The sequence below is a fragment of the Podarcis pityusensis genome (genome assembly GCF_964106645.2).
Source record: "Podarcis pityusensis genome assembly, chromosome: 6".
NCBI lineage: Eukaryota > Metazoa > Chordata > Lepidosauria > Squamata > Lacertidae > Podarcis > Podarcis pityusensis.
Window position 1 is genome coordinate 14,245,045 of NC_138030.1, and position 21,081 is coordinate 14,266,125.

At 45.9% G+C, this 21,081-nt stretch overlaps 1 protein-coding gene and 1 long non-coding RNA gene across 6 annotated transcripts in view; one reads left to right on the top strand and one right to left on the bottom strand.

The window, feature by feature from the left end:
• PMEPA1 (prostate transmembrane protein, androgen induced 1) overlaps positions 1 to 21,081 on the top strand; it is an 89,642-nt gene that overhangs the window by 43,967 nt on the left and 24,594 nt on the right. The window contains exon 1 of one of the 5 annotated variants that reach the window (XM_081011563.1): positions 19,307 to 19,682. The exons of 3 other annotated variants lie outside the window; for them this stretch is intronic. In XM_081011563.1, the coding sequence (XP_080867689.1) occupies positions 19,487 to 19,682 (196 nt within the window). In that variant the 5' untranslated portion in view covers positions 19,307 to 19,486. Of the gene's footprint in view, positions 1 to 19,306; positions 19,785 to 21,081 lie in introns of those variants that run through there. One more of the 5 variants, XM_081011560.1, reaches the window with a different exon arrangement.
• On the bottom strand, positions 15,119 to 19,640 carry LOC308480285. The gene is made up of 3 exons (XR_013987994.1): positions 19,546 to 19,640; positions 16,887 to 16,946; positions 15,119 to 15,500 (listed from the first exon to the last, which is right to left on the bottom strand). It is a non-coding gene; the product is annotated as an uncharacterized lncRNA (long non-coding RNA).

The window sequence follows — 21,081 nt, forward strand, 5'->3', positions numbered from 1 at the left end:
CTGGCAAACTCTGCCTGCCCTCTTTTGCTTATTTTAAAGGTGGAAGGGATGAAAAGCCAATCCTGTGTGTTTATAAAATTGTTCCATTTCTCAGAAGGAGACATTAGCGCACTGCAGCCTGCCTCCCTTTAATTGCCCTTTTTATGACTGTCTAGACATCATCCAGATACGTGTTTGCAGTGAAAAGACGTATCCCCTCCTTCTGGTTATATGATATAGTCCGAACCCTTTTCACCCATTCTCTTCTAACCCACTCCCTGGTTGTTCTTTTAAGAATGGATTTTATCCCTGTATTCCCTCCCAAGCAATCGTATGATTAGTACTGTGCACCAATTGACTGTTTCAGTTGCATTTTGGGTGCCCCCCCTCGCTGTGTTTTCCTGGTGTCATGAGGGTCTTTTTTCTCCCCCACCCCCAAGCTTTTTGGAGGGGATATAGAGCTTGGAAAAAGGGCTCTCATTTGGAGTTACTTAAGCAGATCACATTTCTAAAGCTGTGTTTATATTCAAACATAGCCACTTCTTTGTAAACCCCCCTCTCTCTCCTCCTTTGCTTTCATTTTTCTGTGGCTGGTAAGAAGAATACAACTCCTCCGACCAGGTTTTAAGAATGGAGACAACAAGGAACTGTGAATGGGCTTGGGAGGGTTTTAGTTATGCAAATAAGCTGCATTAATTAGCTCTGTTGCCATAGCTGCTACTTTATTGTTTAAGAGGGGGGAGGGGGGGCAGGCTGTGCTATGTCCAATTCTCCACCTCCAGGAAAAAAAAAAGGTGGGGTAATCACCCTTATGCCATCCCTGTTCAGGACAAAATTGCTCAGGTCATGAATGTTGTGGTTTTCCTCTGCCACGACTGAATGCATGAAATTAAGAGGTTTAGAAGGGAAAGGAGAAGGGGGAGTTAATTCATACCATAGTCATCTTAAAAGAGAGAGAGAGAATATTAAGATATCCTGGAAGCTTGTTCGCAGCAAAGCTAAGGTTACATTTGTGAAGGCTGAAGGGGTGAAGAGAGGGGATGGGTCCAGCTTTCTTAGTCTGCCATAAAAGAGGGGCTTTCTTTTCTTTCCCTCCTTGTGGGCGACTGGGGAGGGAGAGCTATTGTTGGTGTTGACCTTGCTGAAAAGCCATAAATATTTGCCTCCGCCCCCTCACCCCAACCCATCCATCCGCCTTCTGGTTTATGGTGAAAGAGGACTCCGAGGCCATGGAAATAGGAGCAACAAGAAAGCCAAATTCATGGGCGTGCGTGTAAAAGAAGTGCCCCGTTTCTGCCTTAACAGGCGTTCGATGCTACACAAGTATTGACAACTGAATTTTGGTATAATATTTCTGCTTCGAAGAGAAACCTTTGGGGTTGAGGGTGGGACAACACTTTACCTTACAGGACTCTTTTTAAAAAAACATTTGTGTTCTTGCCTTCCTGTTGCAGCCAGAAAGCACCCAAGGTGGTTTAATTTCACCTTAACTTCTTCAGAGAGACTTGGGAGGCAGTGAAAGTGTTAAGCATCTTCTCCCAGTTCTGATTATTTGATCCCTGGCACCTCCAGTATAAAAAGAAAGAAAGGAAATCATGTAGCAAGTGAAATGAAGTACTTCTGCCCGAAACCCTGCAGATTCGCTGCCAGTCAGAGTAGACAGTATTGGCCCAGATGGACAAATATCGTGGCCTGGAATAAGGCAGATTCCTTATCATGTTCGCAATTTGGCTGTGCAAAATCACGTTTCTTTCATTTTGATGCTGGATAAGGTCCCCGCCACCCTTCCGCACACACACTCGACATCAAAATGGCTGCTCTTTGGGGAAAGGCTGTGGCTCATCTGCCTTGCATGCAGCCGGTCCCAGGTTCAAATCCTGGCGTGTCTAGGTAGGCCTGGGAATATTCCCTGTCCAAAATCCTGGAAAGTTGCTTCTGGTCAGTGTAGTAGATCAATACCGAGCAAGATTGCTTACAGTTCTGTGATTCTAACTTTGTGATCTGTAGATCTGTGTGAGGAATAAGGGTGTCCTAACAAATCTCAAAGGGACGCGGGTGGCGCTGTGGGTTAAACCACAGAGCCTAGGACTTGCTGATCAGAAGGTCGGCGGTTCGAATCCCTGCGACGGGGTGAGCTCCTGTTGCTCGGTCCCTGCTCCTGCCAACCTAGCAGTTCGAAAGCACGTCAAAGTGCAAGTAGATAAATAGGTACCGCTCCGGCGGGAAGGTAAACAGCGTTTCCGTGTGCTACTCTGGTTCGCCAGAAGCGGCTTCGTCATGCTGGCCACATGACCTGGAAGCTGTCTGCGGACAAACGCTGGCTCCCTCGGCCTATAGAGCGAGATGAGCGCCGCAACCCCAGAGTCGGCCACGACTGGACCTAATGGTCAGGGGTCCCTTTACCTTTAACAACTCTCAGTGCCCTTTAACAAACTACATTTCCCAGGATTCTTTGCAGTGCGGGAGCCATTACTGTTTCAAAGAGGTATGATACTGCTTTAAATGCATAGTGCAGATGGGGCCTGGGCAGAACACTGGCCCTTGATACCTGGATTTCTTTATGGAGGGAGGTTTTTGTATGTAGGAACATTCAATTCTATTAGCACCATGTTCCCCACCACAATTGGAACTTGGTCTTTGATCTGCAGGCATGCTGTGATCTGTGTGCCACGCCAGAAGGACCAAGAAAATGCAGGCCTGAAGGTTCCCAGAGCTAACCTTGAATTATTAAACCCCCCCCCCCAACTTCATAGGATATGCTCAGAGGGACATTCATGGGTCTTCTTCCTCACCTTTTATCTACCTGGTGGAGTGTGATGGCATGCTAGTACCAGATTGCAGGAGGCAAGTTTCCCTCCTTGGGCTCTCCTGGCTCAGTGCATCCTTGTTGGATAGGATATACAACAGCAGAGATAATTCAGGGTTAATTCTGTTTTTTGGTCTGCATGTCAACCAGGAAGACAGTTGAGACTTGACAGTCGATGGAGCAAGAGAGAAAAGTTGTTCTGAAGGTGGTTTACCTTGGGATGTGTAGTCAAATATGTCTCCCTGTTCTCAACTGGGCCTTAGACTCATAGAATCATATAACTGTTGGGAAAGGGTCACCTAGTCCAACCCTCTTCAGTGCAGGTATCTTAAATATGATTCTTCCCAAGTTATACCTTGCCCTTGTTCAATTTGTCATCAGTAAAGTATTGTCAGTTTCTTTCTCCCCATAACTACTTTATTCTCTGCTCATATTCCTCACCACAACTGTGCTGTTCCTTGCCTTTCTCTCTGGCCCCGATCCGCAACACTTCCAGAGGGCGAGGCCAAGCGAGGAGCAAGTTGCTGATGCTTTTCCTTGGTCCTCTTGCTGCTTCTTTGAAGGCGAAGAGGCAGAAACAGTGAGGCCAAGAAACATGAGCCGGCCCAGAAGGCTCCATGGATTGGCAGTGGGGCCCTTTTTGAGGCATGGGCCTTGACAGGTGCCCATGGAAGCAAACCCCTAATGCCCACCTTGTAGAAGCCACCCTGCTGGAGGCAAGGGGGCTGATCAGTGCAAAATTGTGGCTTGGTTTCTGCAGGGTTTTCTGGCAATGAAATATAAAGTTACTGCATCAGCCATCAAAGAGAAGTGCTTTCAGAAGTGCATTTTAAAAATGTATATAAAAGCATATAAACTTGGGACGAGGTGTTAAAAAGAAAGAAAAAAAGAAAAGTAGTGGGAATTCTACCCAACTGATAGCTCTGATGTTCTGCAGCAGTAGCAAGCTCTCCATGGAATGGGGCTTGCTTTCCTTTTTCTCTCTCTCTCTTTATTATTTGGGGAGCCCAGAGCAGACAGTTTGCCAGCGAGACAGATGTGGTTGGGCAACAACAAACATCTATTTCTATAACTAGAAACAAATTTAGTAATTGCCTCTTTCAGTAGGACTTGATCAAGCAGGAAATGAAATTCCTAAATGGCAGTTAGCAGAAGTATCCTATAGCTAAACTAAAAAGAGAGAAGAGAGTGAAGCACGCTTTGTGGCCTCATGAGTTTTGGGCGGCTTGGGGGCTGGGGAAGAAGACTGCCTTCTGCAAACCATGCAAGCATAGCACCAGCCTCTTATGGCATTTTATTTTATTGCTATTTATTTGAAAGCAAAAAAAATTAAAAAACGTCCTTGACTTTGGAGAATGGATTCTGATGCCTCGCTTACGGATTCCATGCACTGTTGAAGAGCTTCTGCCGGGGCTGTTATTCCTTATTTATTTTAAGAAGTTACTCTACTGCAACATGTCGGCAAATTACATCTGTGTTTCCTCTACTTAGCTGACCTCACCCTAATATTCTGATCCTGCTTGGGGTGTTCCCTGTGTGAGTGAAGAGCTATTAGGTGATAGAGTTACCTGGAACAGTTCTCGATGGCACAAACATACTGGGTCTCGAACTGGTGACTTGAGCGACGTCCAAAAGGGGATTTGGCATGTGCTCCACCAACCCAGGGTTTGTTTTTTCCAAATGGGCAACCAGATACAAAAAGAACTCTTGGGGCAGTTAAAAAAGACATGTCATGCGAAACTTGTACAGTCATACCTCGGCTCCCAAACACCTTGGGAGTCGAACGTTCTAGCTCCTGAATGATCGAAAACTGGAAGTGAGTTTTCCAGTTTTCAAATGTTCTTTTGGAAGCCAAACATCTGACGGGGCTTCCGATTGGCCGCAGGAACTTCCTGCAGCCAATCCAAAGCTGCGCTTTGGGAGTAGAACATTTCAGAAGTCTAATGGACTTCTGGAACGGATTCTATTTGACTTCCGAGGTACGACTGTACTATCCTGGGTAATGTGAAAAGTAAATTAAGTGCTCCAGGCTCCGTTAGAACCAACATGCCCCCTGGCCAAGAACAGACCTCCGTTGCTTCACTCTGCAGAGTATTCACCAGTATTTCTCAAGGAAATGTAACACTCTCTTCAAGACATCAAGGATGTCAAATGCCCAGTTTGGAAATTTTTCTCCCACTCTTATAGGCTTCTGAATGCCTTGGGATATGAAAGCGCATGTGAAGAAAATGTACAGATGTCCTGTAGCAGCCTGTTCGAAAGTTTCCATTTTTTATTTTTATTTTAAAAACCCTGCCAACACCTGGCTTTGGACATAGGAGCGAACTTCAGGGAGGCAGCCAAGCAAGTCTCCTTGCACCTATAAATTGAAGACTGTCACTTGATGCTTCCTCCCTGACCCCTACAATGCCTTCCAGGTAGGGCATATTTGCAGGAAATGTAACTAGGAGACTTGCTCTTCTTGAGTGCAGACTTTCTGTGTCTTGTTCTGCCTTTAGTTGAAAAGGAGCCACATCTGAGAGCAGGATCTGTACTAAACTGACCGCAGGCCTCCAGCCCAAGGATTGGCAGTCCAGCTTGGGTGAAAGATTCCTGCATTGCAGGGGGTTGGGCTAGATCAGGGGTCACCAACCTAAGGCCCGTGGGCCACAAGAGGCCCATGGGGGTCGTTTAACCGGCCCATGGACCCCTGCCGCCCACTCAGGGACCCCCACCGCCCACTTGGTCGGCTCCTGTGCACCATGCTAAACTGGCGCGAAGCAGAGAGTGGACCGCCATCAGCAATGCTGTCTGGCTTCCTATTGGCTGCAGGAAGCTCCTGCAGCCAATGGGAATTTGTGCACGCCTCCTCCGCACCGGAAGGAGCGCCAGAAATAGCGTTTGCGCATGCTTGCCTGTGCACACACACTCCGGCCCACTACAGCGTCTGCAGGACCGTGAACTGGCCCATGCCACAAAAACATTGCCGACCCCTGGGCTAGATGATCCTCACTGCCCCTTGCAATTCTACAATTCTATGGTTCTAGCTCTTTCTGATGTCCCAGGCAGGCAGGAAGAAGTGTCTGAGCCTGTGGTGGGCTACCATACATGGCTGGTGGATGGAATTGTGCATGATTTTTTGTGTGTGTGTGTGTGGTAAAGGACTACTGGACAGTTAAGTCCAGTCGAAGGTGACATTGGGGTTGTGGCGCTTATCTTGCTTTCAGGCCGAGAGAGCTGGCATTTGTCCACAGACAGCTTTCCAGGTCATGTGGCCAGCATGACTAAACCGCATCTGATGCAACGGAACACCGTGACGGAAACCAGAGCGCCCGGAAACACCGTTTACCTTCCCGTCACAGTGGTACCTATTTATCTACTTGCACTGGCATGCTTTCGAACTGCTAGGTTGGCAAGAGCTGGGACAGAGCAACGGGAGCTCAGACCACCATTGCAGGGATTCGAACCGCTGACCTTCTGATCAGCAAGCCTAAGAAGCTCAGGGGTTTAGACCACAGCACCACCTGTGTCTCCATGTTATGGAGGGCTGGGCTACGTATAAGGAACTTTTGAAGGTGCTCCTTGACCCATCCCTACCAATCCCTGAATTTTAGGTCAGTCTTAATGCTTCATGTCTTGGCATCTTTGCCTTGGGCTTCTGGAATCTCTCTTTGGTTTCGGCTTTGCATTTCCTTTCTCTTCAATGAAAATTTTGCATGAAGGGAGGGCTGGGGAAAAAACCCAACCATTGTCATTTACAAATGACTGAACATTCTTCCCCACCCATCCCCTAACCGAAGCACTCCTGTTTTTATAATGGAAGTATTTGCAAAACCGAATACCATAGCCTGACCTTTTGTCATAGTAAAATTTATCACTGTTGTGGAGAGTCCAACCAGATGTATGTACGTGTGTGTCAGTGTGTAAACATTATGGAAATGCGAAAGGTGGTGAGCCACAGACCTTGCAAACAGAACACTGAAGCTTTTTGCAGTCATTTGATCCAGATAAAATTGATTGTTATGCTATGCACTGCTGCTCCTTGGTGGATGAATGAGTTGTGCCTATGATGGATCAACAGAGTTGTCTGCATTTTTGGACTTTCCTCAAGGGTATCTATTTTTATTTTGTTAAATTTGTAAGATGACCTCCTGACCTGCACCACTGCTGCTGACCTTGATGGTCGGGTGCATGAAAAGCAGCGCTTAGAAATTAGCCCAGCGCCAGGCACTTTGCACAACCGTTTTGCAGGAAAGCAAAATGTCACTTGGGAAAGGATTTGAAATATTTTCCTTGAAGCTTCAATTTGTTTTATTCTAGATTGTTTTATTTGATGTTTTAATGTGTTGGAAATCACTTTGAGATTTGTTCTTTAAAATATAAATTGATATAGAAATAATAATAATAATTTAATTAATTCCACTTGCGGGGAGGATAGCACCTAGACATTCCATTGTGGTTGCTACGTTTAAGGTGCCATTTGATTATATACCTGAGTTTCTAACAGTGCTGAAAAGTCTGGCAGTGTGTGTGTGTGTGTGTGTGTGTGTGTGATCCCCCAAAGCAGGTTACTCCTCTAGACACCTTAAAGTATTTTGGGTTGAACTGAAAGAACTGCGAGCAGAAGGAAAATTGCCACCAATGCTGTTCCACAAACACCTGCACATGCAAGGTGTCTATAATAGCTAATTCTCATTGTCTGGTTGCACCACAAGCTGTGTGAGCACTTGTGCAAGTTCTCGCCAGAGCAGAGTAACGTTGGTGGATTTAACTTTACTTTTCTTGGGCAACGTCGTAGTGAGAGATGTGAAAACAGCTCTTGCGCCAATACAAGACTTTTTGCCTGCTTGCAAAAGGGTGTCCTTGGATCTGACCCATTTTGATACTGCTTTGTGCTACTTAGCATTGAAGCTGAGGATAAAGGTGAAATACGTGGCAGGCTAACGTTGACATACAGTAGATGTTGACTGCAAGATCCAGAGGTTAGGAGATCCCTGCCTGTCGTTCATTCCTACAAAAAGCCACATAGATTTGATTTCTGATGTTGTGACGGTTGACTCTGCCACAGATATTCTTCCATGGAAGAAAACCATTACAGAAGAGACTGGCCTCCATAGACTTTGTTTCATTCAATCGTCGAATGCTCTTAGGAGTTACACTTACCTGCAGTGTGTGTGTCTTTCTGTTTCCTACTGCTGTTTAACATTTCAGAAGCGCAGAACCGTCTGTGAACATCATAATCCTCAAAGCACCCTATACTTTGAAGTCACCCTATTGATGTAGCTGTGCTACCATTAAATAAGGACTTCCAAGAGTTGTGACCTAAGGGACTTGACCTCAAGTCAACTATGGGGCAGGTAGCGAAAATAAAGCAGGACCTTGGAAAAGGAAGAGAAGGTGCATAGGACAGAACAGGAGAAGAGGCCAAGCAATTATGGGTTCCTAATTGCACAGAGCCAACTTTTAAATATATTTTGAGGCACGTTGCTTCTCCTCATTCCCAGTACAGTGGTACCTTGGGTTACAGGCTCTTCAGGTTATGTGATTTCAGGTTGCACACTGCGCCAAACCCGGAACAGGTTACTTCTGGGTTTCCACGCATGCACAGAAGGACCGAATCGCGATCCATGCATGCGCAGACGCGGTGCTGCGGGCTGCGAACGTGCCTCCTGCACGGATCATGTTCGCAACCCGAGGTTCCACTGTACTGGTCCTTTAAGGGCCTTTACATTTCTGCTGCCTCTTTCAGTTTATATAATAAAGAAAGCTGCTCATTACATTTTTTAACTTTTTGCCTCTTCCTTTTTGCACATGTGATGGGATCGCATGATCAGCGCTGCTAGCAGAAGCTCTTAAGAGCTTGTTTGATGTTCCACCACCGCCAAAGAAAAAAGAGAAAAAAGGAGGGGAGGAGGAGAGAAACACCTGGGGTTGCAGCAGAGAAGGGAGCGAGATCCGGTGCCACACAAGTGGAAAACTGAGATTGAAATAGAATTGGGGACAGTTCTCGCCAGTGTTCACGTCCTCTTTTGTGAGTCACGCTACAAGTGCAGCTCTAAGGGTATCAGAGGTGTTGATTTTTGGGGGGTGCGGGTGGTGCTAAACAACATTCTAAAAAAGAAAATACAGTGGTACCTCAGGTTAAGTACTTAATCCGTTCCAGAGGTCCGTTCTTAACCTGAAACTGTTCTTAACCTGAAGCCTCACTTTAGCTAATGGGGCCTCCCGCTGCTGCCGCGCCACCGGAGCCCGATTTCTGTTCTCATCCTGAAGCAAAGTTCTTAACCTGAAGCACTATTTCTGGGTTAGCGGAGTCTGTAACCTGAAGCGTATGTAACCTGAAGCATATGTAACCTGAGGTACCACTGTAAGGCAATTTGAACTATGAGGGCACTCACTGTGGATTTCTGAATTCTTTAATTCCAAGACCTGGAAAAAACAGATTGTAACTGGGGATGTGTTTGTGTGTGTCTCACTGAAAACAGAAAGATAGCAAAGTTAGGGGGAAAGGTTCTAGTTCACTTCCTAGTTTTCTATTTGCAGGAAGCATGGGGGGGGGGAGAGCATTGAAAACATGAAAAATGACAACAAGCAGCTTAAACTACAACCCAAACAAACCTTGCCTGCCCACCTGCACCAGCGTTCTTGGTGGTAATGGTCCCTTGTACGCGGGTGGCGCTGTGGGTTAAACCACAGAGCCTAGGACTTGCCGATCAGAAGGTCGGCGGTTCGAATCCCCACAACAGGGTGAGCTCCCGTTGCTCGGTCCCAGCTCCTGCCAACCTAGCAGTTCGAAAGCACGTCAAAGTGCAAGTAGATAAATAGGTATCACTCCAGCGGGAAGGTAAACGGTGTTTCCGTGCGCTGCTCTGGTTCGCCAGAAGCAGCTTAGTCATGCTGGCCACATGACCCGGAAGCTGTACGCCGGCTCCCTTGGCCAATAAAGCGAGATGTGCGCCGCAACCCCAGAGTCGGCCATGACTGGACCTAAGGGTCAGGGGTGCCTTTACCTTCACCTTTACCATCTCAGAACTTCATACGCACTCCCCACCCCCCCGACACAGTCAAGGACACTTTCTTCCTTATCATCACTAGGATTAAGACCATGCATCTAAAATAAGGCCACAGCAAGTCCTGGCTTTTAGTTTTAGGCTTTGCTGCCCATGACTAATGCAACAGCAAATGGTTGACCAATAATGTTTTCCGTCCGGCTTGCTTGAGAGGTAGTTACAACACAGAAACTTCTTCAGCCTAAGCCCTCTCTTATGGTGGGTGGAGGCTGTGAGATCTTTGGAAACAGCACAATGTTTCATTGCTCTGATAAAAAAAATATTGTACCGTGTTTGAAGACACCCTGAAATTCTGCAGAAGCCTATCAGGGATTTCTTGATGGCAAAACTGGCAGTAGTGGACCAATGTTCCAGCTAGCCTGCAATCACCAATATGACCCCTGAAATGTGAAGTTGCAAGTGACTGTTAGCTGTGTTCTAAGCAATGTTCTCTGTATAAGTGGAATAACAGGGGCCCTAGCCTGCCCCCCAGAAAAACCCTGCACCTTAGAACATACATACATACATACATACATACATACATACATACATACATAATTTTCTATGTATGCCACCTTTCCACAGTTCACACCATGCTCAAGGTAGCTTGCAACATGGAAAAGGACCACGTAACTACAACATAACGAAAGTAGCAATAAACAACAAATAAAACATTTTAAAAAGGCACAAACAGACCAAACAATTTCCACATAGGTCAAAACAAGGTCTAAAATTAAGATACAAAACGAAAACAAAAGCCAGCAGCAACAACAACCCCACCCAACAAAACCCACTGAACAACTCAGCCCAGGAGCCTCTGCAGTTTGCAGTGCTAGAGTTCTGTGGTGAGCATTGAGCGGAGTCAGTGGTGGATATAGAAGAGTTAGAATTGGTGTAGTAAAGGTTCCCCGGGCGTGAAAAGTTTGAAAACCAATGTCTCCGAGAGTTCAAGGTTTTGTTGTTATCAGAGCAGCGCAACCAGTTCTGCTGCCGCACTAGGTGCTGAGCCTAGGGGACATCACAGGGCAATGCAACTATGATCTAGTCTCTAGTGAACTGAACCTAACAGAAGGCGGGGGGGGGGGGCGATGATGCCGACGACGACTGAATTTTGGCCTCACACAGCGCACTGCCGAAATCGGAAAGACCACGGCCATCCCTGTTGTTATCTATCTCTCTATCTATCTCATCTGTTGCAAAATTCTATGCTGAGTAACCATTCACTGAGCAACTTCCTAATGTTGTCTCCACAGAGTTCCAACGTTCAGCATGGTAGGTAGATGCCAATGTGAGTAATTTACATGGCTTATTCCAGTTGTGAAATTGGCACCCGCTCTCGCCCTTCACCAACCTAGTGCTCTCGGTTAGGGCTGGTGGAAGTTGCAGTTTACTGATGGACAACTGAAGGGCGCTTTCCCAAGAGAGCCAGTTTGGTGTAGTGGGTCAGAGTTCCTGGACTAGGAACTGGGAGACCAGGGTTCAAATTCCCACTCGGTCATGAAAATCACTGGGTGACCATGGGCCAATCGCTCACTCTCAGCCTAACCTAGCTTTGTTGTGAGGATGGCATGGGGATGAGAACTATGTGACTCACCTTGAGATCCTGGGAGGAAAGGTGGGATATAAATGCAACAAATAAATAAGTTTGCCTAGAGCAGTTTTCTCCAAATTTGGTGCCCTCTAGATCAGTGGTCTCCAGAATATCTGGAAGGCACCAAGTTGGACTCCGCTTGACTCACAAATGTTCCTGACCGAGCTTTTTGCTGCCATGTAGTTTGTATCTCTCCCACCCTGCAACTCATGTATATTTTGTGAATCTTCCTTTAATCCTTTTCTCCCTCTGCTTTTCTCCCCTCTCTGCTAACTATCCAGCATAATCGTTGGAATTCAACACAGGTGTTTGTGCTTAGCTGAGAAGCTCTAGCATTCAAGCTTACCCCCACCCCGGATAGCTTCCAGCAATGCAGTCAGCAAAGGGGGGGGGGGAGAATCCTACTGATGCTGATTTAGGATTACATTCTGCAGATACCTTTTGGAAAGAAACATCCTCTGAGGGTGCACCATTGGGAGGGGGAAACAGGACACTGCAGGTTTCTTCCTGGTTTTCTGTTTTGTCTCATGGGATGCTATACAAGTCTGTGCAAAGTGCCGTTTGCATCTGTGTTCCCAGAGAGACCAGGTTTTTTTTTCCTGTTCTTCACAAACACACACATGTATGCATGGATCTCAGCCAGTGTTGCCAGTTAGGGAAACTGCATACCTCATGCAGAACGGTATCATGGCATTGTTAGATGGTGAAATGCCTTTTGAATGGCTGTGTGGAAATGCCTGGCAGTGTGAGAAAGCCGAAAGCCCAGTTGAAAACATATCCCAGTGGTCTGGAGTTATGCTAAATAATATTTAGAGCCCTGTGAAAAGTACATAGACCTGAAGGAGGAAGTTGGAAGAGTGATATTCTTTCTCACTTCCTCTTTCACCTCTGTTGTGTTTTTCAAGGCTCATATTAATTATTATGTCCACACCCTTTGGAAAGGTGTGAAGAACGAACTTTGCATGCAATTTCTCTCTCCCTCTGCCTCTGCAGGGCAGAGGGCTTATTCACACAAGGGAGAAAAGAAGACCACAGGGTTGGAGCTCGCGGCACTCACTCAAAAATCCAAATGTGCCTACAGGCCTAAAAATGTTGGAGGCTCCTGTGCTAAGCCCTGAAAACCCAACGCTGTCCTTATCATCTCTATATGGCCTGATCCTTTGTTTTTGCTGCTCCTTCCTACTAACTTCATTGGCGTCCTGGACCCTGATTGCTTTTTCTCGCTGCTCTTTCCCAAGCCAGTTAGATCTGGTCTGCTGATGATATAATAATTGGAGAAATGGTTGCAGTTCCATAACACCGCTACCCAGTTTCCATTTCCTATGCCCAGTTTTGCCCCCACCTTGCTAAAATTTGGCCTTGGGAACACTGGGAAGTTGCTACAAATTTCCATATTTATTAGGCAAACCTCGTTCCTTGTAAAAAGTGAGTCATTTCCTGGTTTTTCAAACCCTTTCCCCAGATGAAAATAGGCCGTGCTCGGTTTGTGTTAGGCAGGAAGACTCCTGGAGAGAGCAGAGCAATGAGCCACACAGTGCAAACAGTTTGCTTCAGGGGCCTGTGCGGTTGGCTGCAAGAACCCACTGAAAATATAAGGAAGGTGCAGACATGTCTTCAGAGGATGCCAGCATGGTTAATGGGCAGAGTCAGTGAAGCTACGGAAGGCAAGAAGCCTTGCTTTAAAAGGTGGGCATCTTGCATAAATGAGAACAGAAAGAAACTCTGGCAAAACAACTGTGAATTGACAATAAGGCAAGCAATTTTTGGAAGAGGATTTAATCAATCAATAAAAGCAATCAATTAAAATGCCTTTACGTATGTCAAACTGGGGACAGAGGCCATCGGGCCATGAGACAAGAAAGATGTTTGAAGGAATAGAGGGTGGCAGTGAAGAAGCCAAATTAATTTGTTGCATCACTTTTCGCTGTGGGAGATGCTCACTCCTGAACAACTTATTTTGGAGAAGGCATCTGAAGAACTAAGTCCAATTGCAGTCACATGGAGTGAAGTATTAGGACTGACAAACCAATTCACAAGTTTCTGATATGGGTAACACATACCCAAGAGTTCTCAAAAGAACGTCAACTTGAGATTATCAATTTGTTTGCTTGTTTCTTTAAAAACACAGCTTGCCACTGACTTTACCACAAGGACTGGGAGGTAAAACAGTACAGTGGTACCTCTGGTTAAGAACTTAATTCGTTCCGGAGGTCTGTTCTTAACCTGAAACTGTTCTTAACCTGAGGTACCACTTTAGCTAATGGGGCCTTCCGCCGCCGCCGTGCTGCTGCCGCACAATTTCTGTTCTCATCCTGAAGCAAAGTTCTTAACCCGAGGTACTATTTCTGGGTTAGCGGAGTCTGTAACCTGAAGCGTCTGTAACCTGAAGCATCTGTAACCCGAGGTACCACTGTACATGCAAGCCCGATCCCATTATTGCGTACTCTTGCAGGTGCGATAAAATAGCAAAAAACTTATATGTGCATGCTGCCTTCTCAGTTGATGTGCCTGCGTGGTGTGGAGGCTTTTTCCGTTTGTTCATTTGGAGGGAATGAAAGGAGTGACAGGATCTGCTCCTGAGCTAGCTGTGTCCATTAGGATGGCTGTAGGGTGCCCTGCATATCTGAAATACTATAATGGAAGTGTATAAGTTGGTGGTGAGACTGCTGCTGAAATCCTCCCCTAACCACAGACTGTACTAATTCTTCCTGAACAGCCTGAAAATGGCTGAAGTTCTTGGATCAGGGAGACCTGGGCTGGGTTCTAATCCATATTCCCATGGTGCTGTGGACAGAACTGTAGCTCAGACTTAAAGCAGCTGCTGTTGACGGTCCCAGATTCAAATTTTGGCACTCTTGAGTAGGGCTGCGGAACTCCCCTTCCCAAGTTCCTTAGACGAAGGGCGAGAAGTAATATTTGAGAGCGAGAGGAACATATTTTGTCCATTCTTTATGTCTATGAACGCTCGATGGCTACAGCATTTGAAAGCGCCTGGCTCCCCCTTGCAAAGTTATTCCTTTAAATGTCTGCTTCAATTTGGCTTGCGATTCTAAAGAAGCAGGTCCTCATTCAAATCAGGAGGAAACCTTGGCTAGGCTTGCGCTTGGAGCAGAGATAAATGAAATTGCATGCCCGGTGCAAGTCAGCCGCATGGGGGTTGGTGGTGAGAATGACAATGAGTTTCTCTCTGCCTTGTCACACAGATTGCATTGACTAACAAGATTAGATTTTCATAAATTTGAGACACTCCCCCCTCCCTCATATCTTTGTGGGCAGCCAGGAGTCCAGACATGGATGTGTCTTGCACATAATTGGTTGTTAGCCAGTAAGGGTGTGTGTCTGAGAGAAGAGGGAGGAGAGAGATTTAGTAGGGCAGAGCTTTTTTTTTTGCTTGCTTTTTAAAAAAAAAAAAAAAGGAAAAAAAGATGGTTCATGGAAGAGTGCACAGGCTTCTAGGAAGTTTGGGTTTCTCTGGGTTTCCAGAAATCCCCTGGTAATTTATTTATTTTTGAAATAATTAAGGGAGCTAGCATTGAAACAAACCATTCCCTTCCAGTATGTAGCTCGAATATTGAAACATGGTAATGATCTCCAGAATTTGAAATGTAGCTACTCTTGCTTCTCTTCCAAAGGACCACGAAATGGTCCACAAAACTTCTTATGTGCAAGAATACCAAAGTTTCCAAAGATTCTAGAATAACAAAAAACAGATTATATTCTAAGACATTTTTTTAATAATAAAAATCAAATTCTCAAAATGTGAAATATAGGTTTCGTTTCCTAATCTTTGCCAAAATTCACCAAAATTTGAACTTGATATCATTGGGGGGGGGGCATTTTCTGTGCTATTGTGCTGATTCAGTGAACGTTCCCTGGTTTGTCAAACTGAGTTAGAGTAACTATGTGCTTTTTGCAAGTCCTCTTATGAGATACTGTACAATTAAACAGTGGTTGTGACGTTACAAATACACGATGAAAAATTCTGTCTGCTGCAGCATATCCACTGTTCGATACTGTCAATACTGTTGAGATGTTAAATACCGTCAAATGTTGGCTCCTTCTGCATGTCAGCTCTCAGAATCTTATCAAATGTGCACTGCCCTCAAAACAAAAGTTTGTTTCAGTTCTGGGATATTTTGTGTGCCAAGTGCTAATGTTAAGTGGCAGTACCTAACTGGTACCCATAAACCAAGGGCTACATTCCCTTATGGGCTGCCTTTCAGAGGGCCACATAATGGGCAGGCCAGAAGCAACAACGAGCAGAGCAACTAAAGGGAATCTTTTAACCTTTATAGGGTGAGCTAGTCCCCTATGCACATGTCTATCCAGGCAAGCAAAGAAGTATCTCTGGAGTTCAAGGACAGGCGCTCAAGGAAGGTGCCAAGCAAGGGGTGCAGCCTGGGAAGAGTCTTAAGGATCAGACAGAGACGTCTGGAGACGTCGGCAGGGCCTGAGGTTTCCCATCCCTGCCATAAAACTTAAGAGTATATCCAGGTAACATTTGCTGCCAGAATCCACAAAGCGGATTTTTGGAGAGCAAATCCATTTCAGTCCCATTCAGTTTGCACTGCATCCCCTACACACAAACGCAGAGAGACAGAGCTGTCAGACACTGCCCTCTTCCATACATCCCCATTGCCATTCCAACTGACCTTCTGCAGTGCAAAGCCCTTTTCTACTTGAGGAGACTCCCTGCATGATTTTAAAGCCTGGAGGTTCTTTAATCATGCAGAGATCCTACCTGAGTTCAGCAGACTTCCTTCCACAGCCACCAATAAATGGAGGGCTGTGGGACTGCAGAAGGGGCTCCTAGGATGGAGAGGGTCCAATGAGTTGGTCTCCATTTCCCCCCTTCAACCATCACTGCATGGGTTTGAGAATGCAGAACAACTGAATAGGGCTAGGGCTAGTTATTATTATTTTTTGCATTAATAATTTTTGTAAAGTTGGGTCATGCACACCTGCGATGTTTCGTTTGTGCATTGGCTCTTTCATCATTCTACCCAACACACCACTGGAGTTGTGATCGGTATGCTCTGCTGTTAGGTAAGAACCACATTTTCCGCAAAAGGCCGCATCAAGTCCCACTAGAATAAGGTTTGGACCCATAATTGAGAAAACTGGCTATTGCAAAAAAACAAAACACAAAACCAACTCCTGAGACAATTTGTAGGCATGCTGACAACCCTCAGTGACCTGTCCCTAAGTTTTCACTCAGTCCTTGAAACTGATAGCGCTTATGGGAATGTGTGTGTGTGTGTGTGTGTGTGTGTGTGTGTGTTTAGTGGGGATATTTATCTGTAAAAGCAATCTACGCATTGCTCCCTATTCACGCTGCCCGGATTCCCAAAGCGTCTGTGTTTGTCTAGACAGAAAATACAAAGACGCAGGTTGTGTCACTCCAACACAGTGTCTGAACCTGCCTCTGAAATGTATGCAGGAGTAAAAAAAATTATGCTAAATTAAATTAGTGTGACCTTACTTTGCATTTCGAAGCCACATTTGTCCGTCGCGTAAAGCTTGGTGCATCCATCATTCTTCCCTGGGGAGAATTACAAAGGGGGAAAAATGGAATGAGGTCTCCTCTAATTGAAAAGTGACAATGATTAGGAAGCCAAATACAAAATGCATATATACGAAAAATACATAAATAGGCATGAGCAGAATGATAAATCTGTGTGGTTTGTTTCTGTTCCTCAAATGATTTTTTGGGGGGAGGCACTGTTATTGGGTTACTAGCACTACTATAGTAGTAATATATTGATCAGAGAGTAGATTTTGAGGGGTTCCTCTCCCCAAACAGGTCTGACTAGCGGTCTGAATTGACCCAGTGAATTCAACTCCTCTTTACGCCTTCTCAAAAACAATACTTCGTGAACGTGAAATGCAAGAAAATATATCCATGAGCTCCTTAAGCTTTCATGTACCACTCTATCCAAGTGAGAAGGGCCTCTTGTATAGCAAAGGCCTCAATATGCCTGCTCTGTATTTGCACTGATTCTCAATTATAGAGGTGGAGGCAGAGGATCACTTTGGGGGGCGGGAAGGTGCCTGGCCTCCTGCAAGTTCTCAGCTTCTGATGAAGCTCACCTGTGCGTGTGAGTTAAAAGCTATTGATGCATAAGATATAGAAAATGAACCCCTTCTCCCTGGTTGCATGATAATTGCATAACCCCAGTCAAATGGAAGGAAGAAGAAGTGAAGGGGACAGATACCCAATGATAACTCAGGGATAGAAACTTGATCACCCAAGGTTATGGGTATGATGCTTATCAGTGCTCCTAAGCCACCTGGACCTTCAAGGTGCCTCCTTGTATGATAGGGCTGGGCGAGCGACATCTTTCTGTACCATTAAGATGATTTAATGACCTTTTAATAAACTGATTGATTAGCTGGTAGTATGTTTGTTTTCCCGTCTGATTTAATGGCTTTTGCATTACGTGCTCCTGTATTAGTTCATTTGCCAACATTTCTACTCTGATCTTGTAACTCTAAAGGAGTTTCTAGGGCTGCTAATATTAAAACCAACAATTCCAAAACAATAACCACCTTGGTAAAACACAAGAACAGCAGGGCATTTTAACAATGTTAAAAACACTCTTTCAAACATACCCACACACACCCAACATACCAGTCAGATTGAACAATATCAAAATACCAAAAAATTCTTGTCCAAAAAACAAAACAAAACCCCCAAACCATCTTCATCTAGTGCCCAAACAATAAGTTGGTGCTAGGTGAACCTTCCTGAGGATAGGGCACCATCACTGAAAAGTCCCTGCCTGGGAATCAGATGGAAATGGGACCTTAAGAAGGGATTCAGAAGACTTTTTAGGGGTCCTGGCAGAAAAAAATAGAGAGAAACAAACCAATATTTGTGTATTCCCACCTCATTTCCAGATTCTAGGGAAATGTACATTCAAGTTGTGGGACTTGCCAGCTGCTGGGTCCCCATAATCAACTTATATTGACATTGCTTATTCTCTTTCATAAGGCACATATTGCTCTTACTGTTACTAACGCTGACAAATGTTTTGTGGGGGGAAATACCTGGGAATATGCATCTGAAATTAGATTAGTTCTCCTCTCCCCACTTTTCTTTCTCTTGACTTTCTTTTTGACATTAAAAAAAGAGAGAGACACCCAAGGTAATGTACAAATCACATGTACGGCGTTACAAATGTCATCAACCGAATGAACAAAACAGGCGCTTTTGTGGGAGCGGGGCAAAAAGAATGCCTGGAGGGGCATTTTCTGCCCTGTGGTAAATCTTAAAACACAGACTCCCCCCTCACTCTCTCACACACACACCCTCAGCCCCACATCCACACATGCGTTGCGCAAAATTGCATCGGTGGGAACCCTTTTCTGCTCTGGAAGAGGAGCGCTCCTAAAACAGGGCTGGTGCAGGGAGGAAGATTGCGGGGCAGGGGTTGTGCAGGACGGGGCTTGGGGCGGGCAGGGGGGGAGGCGAGCAATTCCATGGGCTCCTCTGTGAACTTCTCCCGGCCCCCTGCGACTCTCCCACCGCAGAGCGGCCTCTTCTGGGGCTCGTGATGTGACTGTCAAAAGCTGCTTGCTTGAACTCCACCCTTGAGGCTCCCTTGTCTGTCTGCCAGAGTGCTTAAAGCTGTCTAGGATTCAGCCAACCGTACCCAGGGTGAAAGCAGTTAACACAAGGACAAGAGGATTGCTGCTCTTACCTTTAACCCCTTATGGCTGCAGCCCAACAAAAAGGGCCCAGCGCCTCCTGCTTCCCCACCCCCCACCTCCTGGTTGTGTGGGGAAGGCTTTCTTTACAAAGGGAGCCCTTGAATGCCCCTTTCTCGCCCCCCCAACATTCAAATGAGGTGGAGGGCCTTGCGTCTGATGGGCCTTTGTTGCTACCCTTCTCCCCTCGCCCCCCCGCTGCCCCAACCTCCTCAGAGCCACATTTTTTCTGGACATGTATCTCATTACAATACAAAGAAAAGCCCCCCTGCTCCTCTCCTCCACCCCTCATTTTTTTTTGGGGGGGGGGGGATTTAAAGGCCTCTGTTTATTTACAGGCTCTCTAGACAATTCCCTGTGGTGAGGATTGAGATGGTTGGGACAATATGCACGCCATATATGTGTGTGTGTATATATTTATATATACATACATATATATATGCACGCTCTGCGCTCGCTGAATGGAGATTGGCGCTTTTTTCTCTCCCTTTCTGCTTCAAGCACCAAAAGCCAGCAAGAGTGGGAAGCAGCAGGGAGCCAGAGAGGAGAGGTTGGCTACTGTTGCTGGGTAAATTTCTATCCTCCAGCCCCCACTAAAAATTTTTGGTTCCAATGAAACTCTCGCTGGCAGCGATTGCTCTCATAGATGTTGAAGGCATTGTGGAAAACGGTAAATAAGGCTGAGTTGATGTGTGTGGTGCATTAAGGTTGAGCTTATTTATCTTTTTTTGTTTAGTGGGGGGGTATGCGGGAAAGGGCAAGCCACCCCGCAAAATTTGGAAAGGATGGGTGCAGAGGAATGATGGGGAGCATGGCACGGTACCCAGTTGCTGGCCATTTCTCTTACTGATTTTCTTCTTTAAGTAAAGTGCCTCTCGGGTTTGTTGTAGGTTTTCTGAGTTCAAGGGTTTTGGCGAAGGACGAGTTTTGTCGGTTGCGTTTGACGTATTGACTAGCAACCTTCCCTTGCAGAGAACAAGGACACTGTCATCAAGAACCTTGGTTGAGTAATCCCCAGGGTTGATTGCTGCAGTGCTTTCTACGTGGGGCTGCCCTTGAAGACTGGCGTCATATTTAGGGGACTGGCTGCTGGCAGAAGTGGGTTGGCAGAAGGTGGCAGAATTAACACACAAACACACCTTTTTTTTATTCAGAACTGTGCTAGCCTCCTAATGATTCCCAAATGCAGTTCAAGGTGTGTCTGAGTGGGAATACATCAGAGGTCCGTAAAAATAGTGCAACTAGTTTACTTTAGACTTGGGAAGGGGGAGCAGAGCCCTTGAACTTGCCACAGATCACCTGGTAGTGCCTGGGCAACAGATGGAGCTACCTGAACTGCTCACAGTCTTTCCTCACTGTGACGAGATAGATTGTGCTGCATATACATACAAATCGACAAGTGCAAATTTTGTTCAAATCTGCCTCCTTTTTTGTTTTGTTTTGTAAGTCTCATATAAGCCACCCCCCATCATCCCTTGTTTCTGGTAGACAGGCTTGCTTGTTTATCACATCTATATCCTGCTTTTCCTCCTAGGAGCTTAAGGCAGTGTGCATGATTCCCCCGCCAAACATGGTTTTATCCTCACAACAACCCTGAGAGGTAGGAATCTAGCTCCAAGCACCTTCCAGAGGTTCCCCTCACTGCGAGAAGCAAAGTTACAGGGAGCCAGGCAGAGGGCCTTCTCAGTAGTGGCGCCCGCCCTGTGGAATGCCCTCCCAGCAGATGTCAAGGAGATAAAGAACTATACAGTGGTACCTCAGGTTAAGTACTTAATTCGTTCCGGAGGTCCGTACTTAACCTGAAACTGTTCTTAACCTGAAGCACCACTTTAGCTAATGGGGCCTTTTGCTGCCGCCGCACCGCCGGAGCACGATTTCTGTTCTCATCCTGAAGCAAAGTTCTTAACCTGAAGCACTATTTCTGGGTTAGTGGAGTCTGTAACCTGAAGCGTATGTAACCTGAAGCG